The following is an 8,725-nucleotide window of genomic DNA, read 5'->3' on the forward strand; positions in this document are numbered from 1 at the left end:
ATAGATAGATAGATAGATAGAATGCAGACAGAAATATAAGAATATTCCCATGCTTCAGGATGGATTTTTGGTTTATGTATATCTTGATTCCACCAGTGTAATTTAAAGGAAACACATCTTTTCAAAGAGTTGCAGGAAGGAGGTAGGGAGGGATTTGGGGTTGTTATCCATTTTCCAAAACACCCAGTCTCACTTTATGGATCAACTTAAAACGAAAACTTTCTGCTTACAGTAATTTCTCCCAAAGTTTTAATTTTTTTTTATAGGATTCATATCTGGTGCATGACTCCCATTTTTTAGGCTAAGAAAGGTTGAGAGTCTCTGTACATTTGGTGGTCCCATTTCACACAGCTGGGTCAGGACAACTTAAAAGGTTTTGTGCTTGTCTGCCATTTCATCTAGCATGAAATTGCTCAGGTTCATTAAAATTCAGTGTAAAATAACTAAAATTGAGTGCCAGTTTTGAAACAGTAGCCAAGCATCCTAGGAGTATTCAAATACTAACCAATTTCAGATGTCTCTGAAAGTGGATGGGTTTGATTAAGTTTTATTGTGTCAGCCAGCACAGTGTTATAGGATGTGTGGAGGTAATCAGAGCATGATAAACTCTGAGTCAGTCTACAGCTGACTCTACAAAGCACTCCATAACCATACGAACTGGAGTGTGAGAGAGGATGCACAGGCAGAAGAAAGCAGACTGCTCTCCTACCAGGACAGAGATGAGAGTAAGAATGAAGGAACTTTCACTTTTGCTTTTAATGTGTGCAGCTGTTTCTAACACTCTTGCTGTCCACCCAGAGAAAGACAACAAAGAAGAGGCACAGCTTGTACAGGTAACTATATTGTCCATATCTGGGATCTATTGAGCCCTTTCTTTTTAGATATAATCTGCATGTTCCAGCTACGCAGTAGTTCGCTACCTTTCTGAGACAATACTATTGCACAGAACTCTGTTGCCCAAACTTTACTAAAGTAGGATAAACCTGTACAAACTGGAAATGTAAATAAGTCAGGGACAATGTTGTCTGTTTCTGTTTAGCTACAATCCTCAGGAAAATATCTGTTGTGCTCCAAAATCACAGGCACATGGCTTTGCCAGCAAAGTACACAAACAATATCAGTCCTAAGGTATTTGTTTAAAAAACAGATCAAAATGTGAAGTGTATTTGCTTTATTTTTTCACTAGGACTATTTAAATAAATACTATGTTGTTGAGCCAGATCCAAAACAGCGTGGATGGAAAATAAATGCTGAATCCACAGCTGAAAAACTTAAGAAAATGCAACAATTTTTTGGTTTGAAAGTGACTGGAAAACCAGATACTGAGACATTGGAAATAATGAAGAAACCCAGGTGTGGAGTTCCCGACGTGGGTCTCTATGGTTTTACCCTGCCAGGATGGAAAAAAACCAAGCTGACATACAGGTAGTATTTCAATAATTACTTTTTGAGTTTAAATTTTGTTTTTGTGATTATCCACAGTTGTTATATTTAAATATAATATCTATAGTAATTGTTTCCAGTTGGGAATACTAAAATGTTTGTCTTTCTCCAGCTGTTAGTTATGCATATTCCTGAGAGGAATTTCTGAGAGTCAAGCTGGGTAGTCTACATTTTCTGAGTCAACCACAAAATTTTGCCTGTCATGTACCACTCCTGACAAATATTGTGAGCCAAACAGAAATATCAATTGCACTCTGTACAAGCCCCATTATCTTCAAAATTTGCTAAGATCCACAGTTTAGTAGTCACAGAAACCCAAGGAGACAATTTTCCTCATGCTCAAGAGATGACCTCCTGACTAAGGGCCATTTTGAGAATAACTGATACCATGTACACAGTTATTATTATGAAAAAGACATGTTGAACAGTTCATCAAACTCATTCAGTCCAAGATGAATCTTGAGAGTTACTGGATTACATTATTGTTTCTTATACATCTCTGTTCATCACCTTAACAATATTAGAGAAATTCTTTTTGCAAACACTAAGTATTATTACTTGAACCTTCATAACTGTAGAATTGTGAACCACACACCAGATATGAGCAAAGAGGATGTGGATAAAGCAATCCAGAAGGCATTTAAAGTGTGGAGCACTGTCACCCCGCTGATTTTCATTCGTATTCATGAGGGAATAGCAGATATAATGATTGCTTTTGGGACCAAAGGTAATACAATGACCGCACACCAATGGTAAAATCAATTTAAAAATCTTCCAATAGTCATAACATAAACTCAATGTTGTTTCAACATCATATTATTTAGCTCATGGACATTGCCCTCGTTATTTTGATGGCCCCCTCGGTGTCCTCGCTCATGCCTTTCCACCTGGCAATGGTTTTGGTGGTGATGTGCACTTTGATGAGGATGAAGATTGGACCACAGGCTCAGCTGGTAGGTAAAAATGTTTCTGAAGTGTTATGCATATGGGTAAATTCCCTTCTGATTTTATTTAAGTGAAGAAATAGATTGATATGAAACACAGCATCTCACAGGACATCCCCACCATGTAAAAAAACATTACAGACACCAGTGATAATGAAGAGTCTTCACTAAATGTACCAAGATAGGTCCAACTATAGGCTGTTATAGCTTTACGCTGCATTCAAGCTAGGATGGGCTTATACATGAAAATGTTCTCCAAGCAAGTTCAACTGCCTGCCAGCAGCTGGGAGTCTTAACACGCTGTTCAGGCCACCCATGGGCTGAGATGCAGTGTCTGAAGCTGACTACAGATTTGTGTCACTGAGCCAGAAGAGAGGGAAACACTGAGTGCTCAACCATCTGGCTTGGACCCATCTCCTCCCCTAAACCCCCTCCCCTCAACCTGCAGGCTGACATGCAGCACATACTGCCTCTGAAAGATCTGTCTATACACGGGCACATTACCCTGTTGTACTTTAGACCCTTTTCTCATCCAGGTTTTGGGATGGAAAACTGCAGAGGACAATTGCAGCAGGAGAATTGAGGTCATGCTGCAGGAAAAACAAGGAGCTAACAAACAGGAAGATGCTGTAAGAGCACTGCATGAGGAAGAGAGGTGTGGGTTTATTGTGGTGGGGAAAAAAAAGAAGGATGAGGGGTGGACATGTCATGCTGATAAAATGTAATGTTTTCCCCACACTGGGACTGACTGGTTCAACCCCAGTTTTGTTGCTGTTTCTCACAGCATGCTCCAGTGACCAGGCATTGCAGAACTCATTGGAGAGCTTGGAGGACTCATGAGAGGGGAGGACTGGAAATACGTGTGGAAAAATTGAGACTTTGTTTGTTGTTTTGAGAAGCAGATATTTTGGCTTCAGTCAGCCTTTCTTGGGCAATCAATGACCAGTCTTCTGCTCTGCCACAGACTTGTGATCTTCATTAAGTGTGTCGATATTGCTGGCTCTTGGTCTGCAGAGCAGATGTCCATTCTTCCCTAATTCAGAAGGGTTACTTGGAGGGATGCATGTTGAAGGAAATTCCATTTTTATTTATTTACTGTGTTAGCATATTTCACTGGGAATAATTATGCATAAGCATAATATTTAAAAAGATATTTTATTTGACAAGGCTATAAAGAAACTATATGCTTTAAAGTTCTAACGATAAAAAGGTAAATCATTCTGCTAATATTATATTTTTCCTTGTCTATTCATGATCTCAACTTTCTTTCTCAAGTTTGTAGGAGGAAGGATGACACACAGAGTGACACTTTGGTACCTCAAATGAGCATGAAGTGTATAGTCCTATCCTTGCCCTGGAGAGCTGTTAGTTTGATCTGATTCACTCTCTAACCTGTTCTAGCTCAGCCAGGAAAACCTGCCAGGACATTCCTCAGAGCTGCACCCACACTCACCCCCAGACATCTACTCATGCCACACACATCCCTTCAATAGCTAACAGAAAGAACAGCAGGAAAGACGGCCAAAAGTCACTCCCTTCTAGTGGGGAAAGAACGTAACCTTATCCTATACAAAAAATGGGCTTATATATATGCATACCCTAGTGAATTTCAATATAGTGTATGAAAACTGTCACTCAGCAATAGTCCTGCTGTGTTCATATCAGCCATTTGCAGACCAAAATTAGACTGATGTCTTCTCTCTATCCATTTTCTAAGGTTTCAACTTGTTCCTTGTTGCTGCTCATGAGTTTGGCCATGCCCTGGGTCTCTCCCATTCTAATGACCGGAGAGCTTTGATGTTCCCCAATTATGCCTACATCAGCCCCAGCGAATTTCCCCTCTCTTCAGATGATATAAGTGGCATTCAATCCATTTATGGTGAGTAAAGTCTATGGCTTAAAGAAAGAAGTAAGCATGAGAGAAATTATCTCTTTCACAGTTTCACCATAAAAATAATTGTATTCTTGTTATATCAAAAATGCATTTATATGAAAACCTTAGAGTTTCTACAAATTTTGTGTATTCTTTCTAACATGCCTCCCTTAGGTTCTTCACCAAATGCCCCAGATAAAAGGCCAACCACCCCTACCTCACCCAATACCTGTGGTCCCCAGATGTCTTTTGATGCTATAACTACACTCCGACGAGAAGTCATTTTTCTAAAGGGCAGGTAAATATTCATATGACATTTGTCTCTGTGAGGTTTATTTTTTCTTGATTTCTACAAAGACTGAATACTTTGGTGGTTCACATGATTATGATTATGGGATTTATAATGAGACAAATGGATAGATTTCAGTTCATGGAAATAGAACTTCCAGCAGGTACAAGTTATATTAATATTTTTACAGGATCCCCTGAAAAACATGCTTCATTTTTTTCAGGAGATCTCAATCCTAATAAAGCTTTATTTCCAAATGTGTAGATGGTTATACCAAGTAGTGACATGACTAAATACTGCAACTGTTTCCTAAGAAATTAGTATGTTCTACCATATAGTTGGGCCAATCTTTCCTTTAGCCACCAAAGCAAGCCCAAAGTCACCCAGGTAAGTCATCCAGGGAATAGCTTACAGTCAGGCTTATCTGGGACCCTATAACTCTCTTTCTATATGGTACAGGAACAACCTGAATTTTTCAGCTGCTTGTAGCTGATCCCATTAATCAATCAGTACCAACGAGAAGGGTGATTCCAAAAAGAAGCCAGAATAAAAAAACCCTCACTTCCCACTGAGGGGAGTGTTTTCCTTTCTGACACAACTACCCAGGTAGCTACACTGACAAGAAAGAGCTTGTAAGTCACAACATTATTCATATTCTTGCGCATATATAGAAATCTCTGTAGTTTATTATTTACTACAAAAACTGTTTCATATTTCAGGCACTTATGGCGAGTCTATCCTGATAACTCAGCAGTTGAACGTGAATTAATTTCTACCTTCTGGCCAACTCTGCCACGTGGTATTGAAGCTGTGTATGAGAACACGAAAGATCAGATCCTATTTTTCAAAGGTGGAGTATGAGATTTTCTTTAAATTATTCTTACCCTTAATTCTGTGGGAAGACGGGAGGAAGGAAGGGTAGCTATATGTGCATAAAACTCACTTTTCAAATAAGTAAAGAAAAAAACCAGACATTTCATCTAGTTTTCCTACAACTTAAACTAAGGGAGTGCATTTTTTCTTTTAGCATCTGAAAATCACTGGTGAAACCAATTTTTTTTTTTTTTTAACAGGCAATAAATTCTGGGTTATCAGCGGCTATCAGGTGTTGCTTGGTTATCCAAAGAATATCAACACACTGGGCTTCCCTAAGGGTGTCAAGAAAATTGATGCAGCTGTTTGTAATAAAAACACAGGGAAGACAGACTTTTTCACAGGTGACAAGTATTGGAGGTAAGAAAAACTGACAAATGTTTTCTTATGACTGACTCCAATATAATCTGAATACATTTAAAATTGTCCATGTGATAAAAGAGAAAGCAGACCTTTAGGTAACTATATGTAACTAGGTAATCCTACTTTTCATAGTAATCCTACTTTTCATAGAAATGTTACTTTGACTCCTGCATGGGGAGAAGAATATAGATTTGACTTTTGAGAGTTTAAGGGTGTCCTGAAATGAGCGTTCAAGGCATGGAGCCATTTTGATGCCTTATGCCTGGAAGCTGAAAAAATTCCAGCATGTAGAGAATTTTTACAAATACAATAAACAAAAGTATCTCTAGAAAATAAAGATCAGAAAGCTAACCTACTTCAGCAGAAGTCTGGCTGGGATAGCTTGTGCAGGTTTTCTCAGATTTCTGAAAAGTCCTGAATTATTTTATCTCTTTTAGAGAGATAGAAGTTATAGTTCATTTTCCTTTCTTTGGCTGGTTAGCACTGGATTTGCAACATGCTTCTAAATCTATTCCCAAGCTGTCATGAGTGATTCCAGATACCCAAATACCAGGCAAACAGAAGCAAAAAGTCAGCTTTGGGAAGCTGATGGATTCCTCCTGTGTTCAAGGACAACTGATGAAAAGTCCTTCTGCAGGCAAACAGGAGCCTGTGTGGGTCAAACAGACTCTATCGTGACTAATTGTGGGGTTCCTCAGTGAGACATACAATGTCAGCTGGATTTTGAGCCGCATGTCATTTCCCGTCCTTTGGTTTTGGTAGTTTTGGAAAGAGTATTTATAATATCTTGCATTGCTATTTTACTGCCTTGGTCACAAGACAAAGGCATGCAAGAAAACCACATTTTCTTACATAGTAACTCATTCTCTCAGTCTCATGTCCCTGTGAAAAGTATTTATTGTATCCAAGGAGAAGTAAAACAAAGGCTTGTTTGTTTTGCTTGATCTACAAAACTGATCATGGTGAACATCATCACACTCTAGATCCCTAACAAAATGTAACTTTAAAGTGGGATGAAATCATAGACATTTGGGTGAGATTCCTCTGACTTAGCTTTAGTTTTCTGTCTCTCTAAGAAAACAAGCCTTTGTTTGCTTAGGTTTTTTTCCTTTTAGGTCCTCCTTTCAGCCCCCAAATTCAGCCCCATCTCATAAAAATTGTCCTGTCTCAGTTAGGAACCACTTGATTGTATTAGAAATAAGTCAGCTTCCTTTCCTCCACTATCTCTGTCAACTAGTAGACGACTATGTACAACATCATATGAAAGTCTAAGAGAAGTTTAAAATTCATGCAATAAATATGTGCAGTTGCTATAGCAGGAATCAACCCAGCCAGTTTCCATGCGCTGCCTGTCACACTGCTATGCTAGGAGATAAACTCACCCTGCTGTTCAAAAATGCAAGTCTTGCTTTAATTTGTCTCACTCCAGATGCTTCTTTGGAGCTGTGCCTGTCCTTATCAACAAACAAGTAGCCACCTCATGGAAAACATGATGGCCAGCATCCTGGAAATATTTGTGCGAGCAGATAACTTTACTCTCTGTAATCCCAGTGAAATCAGTCAAACTACAGATGGTAGACACCTTTCAGCAGCTGCTTAATTCTTTGCAGAATTGATGTCTAAACTCTGTAAAATTACATGTCTCCCTTCATATGATTTAGGTTTGATGAAAACAGTCAGTCCATGGAGAAAGGTTATCCTAGACAGACAGTTGATGACTTTCCAGGAATTAGCCAGAAGGTTGATGCTGTTTTCCAACAGAAAGGTAATTGAAAGTAGCTTTTAAGTAAAATCAGTTTACTTGTAAAGAACATAAATTCTGGAGTTATGATGAATGTCATTATTGCTATATCCTGCAATAGATAGAACTGAAGAGATGGTCTCCTGTGTGTACAAATATGATGCTCCCCACTTTGTCAGAATGAAGCTATTTCTTGTATTCATAACATAATGCTTTACTTTTTTATTTCCAGGATTATTCTACTTCTTTCATGGATCAAAGCAATGGGAGTTCGACCCTACTGCTAAAAAAGTTATTCGCGAAATAAAAAGTAACAGCTGGTTTAACTGTTAATATCATTAAACTTTCTTACACCCAGCAAATGAGAATAAAAATTATTCTAGATTTCTCAAAGGTTGTTCATATATACAATATTATACAGAAGAGGCAACAGAACTAGTTTTCATATATGTCTATTATTTTAATAAATCAGCATGTCAGCTTTAATTGTATCTCCAAAGGCTAGAGCAAAACTGCATTTTTTCCCCTGATTAAGTGCAAAATGTCCAACATAATTTATTACTTTATGCTCGAGATGGGTTTTCAAATATTGTGGCAATAAACAGTTTCAGGTTGATGTCAATTATTTTCTGCTTCATCTGTTGAAGGCATCCTATGTTTCTGAGGTGTGAAAGACTTCAGGTTAATATGCTAATATCCTTTCAACATACGATCTTTTGCTTCTTTTCTCTCCAAACATCCTAAAGAGCCAAGCTTTTCATTAATCACTGGTTTTTCTGTCCTCTCTCCTGCATCTTCTCCTGCTCTTCTCTGACTATTTCAGTCTTGTTCCTTTCACATCATAACAGTATTTTGCCACCAAAATCAACCTCCAGCCCCAGTGTCTGAATACATTATCTCACCTTGATCTGTCTTTATAGCGTAACAATTACCATTTCATCAGTGGACATTTTTTGTGAATCTATGAATGACATTCTTCACAAATCAGACCTGTCCTATTTGAGAAATAGATTCAGTTACCATGTCATGGAGCACAACCTTTGCTCCGCTAACACAAAGCATGTGCTTCAAGTGCACGTATATCTGAGATTTATTACATGCTGCCATCACACATGGAGCAAACTCCTCACAAAATCAGACAAAATCTATAAAGTCACACCCGTATCATCTCTAAGTATTGCATTTACATTTAATTCTTG

The 8,725-nt window shown here is 38.2% G+C and overlaps 1 protein-coding gene across 1 annotated transcript; it reads left to right on the plus strand.

The window, feature by feature from the left end:
• The first annotated feature begins 731 nt into the window (after positions 1-731).
• Positions 732-7,859, plus strand: LOC141940265 (matrix metalloproteinase-27-like). Its single transcript, XM_074861042.1, has 10 exons — positions 732-833; positions 1,187-1,425; positions 2,022-2,170; positions 2,268-2,396; positions 4,105-4,266; positions 4,435-4,558; positions 5,269-5,399; positions 5,623-5,782; positions 7,447-7,550; positions 7,759-7,859. Exons 1-10 carry the CDS (start codon positions 732-734, stop codon positions 7,857-7,859), a joined length of 1,401 nt encoding a protein of 466 aa, XP_074717143.1.
• The last annotated feature ends 866 nt before the right edge of the window (positions 7,860-8,725 follow it).

Source organism: Strix uralensis, chromosome 2 (assembly GCF_047716275.1).
Source record: "Strix uralensis isolate ZFMK-TIS-50842 chromosome 2, bStrUra1, whole genome shotgun sequence".
NCBI classification, from domain to species: Eukaryota; Metazoa; Chordata; class Aves; order Strigiformes; family Strigidae; genus Strix; species Strix uralensis.

What these genes read in the sequence shown, in the direction of transcription:
- LOC141940265 (XM_074861042.1), top strand. Translation starts at nt 732, where the DNA reads ATGAAGGAACTTTCACTTTTGCTTTTAATGTGTGCAGCTGTTTCTAAC. An exon ending in AAAACCAAGCTGACATACAG is followed by an intron (nt 1,426 to 2,021) that starts GTAGTATTTCAA and finishes TCATAACTGTAG; the next exon opens with AATTGTGAACCACACACCAG. An exon ending in TGCTGTTTTCCAACAGAAAG is followed by an intron (nt 7,551 to 7,758) that starts GTAATTGAAAGT and finishes TTTTATTTCCAG; the next exon opens with GATTATTCTACTTCTTTCAT.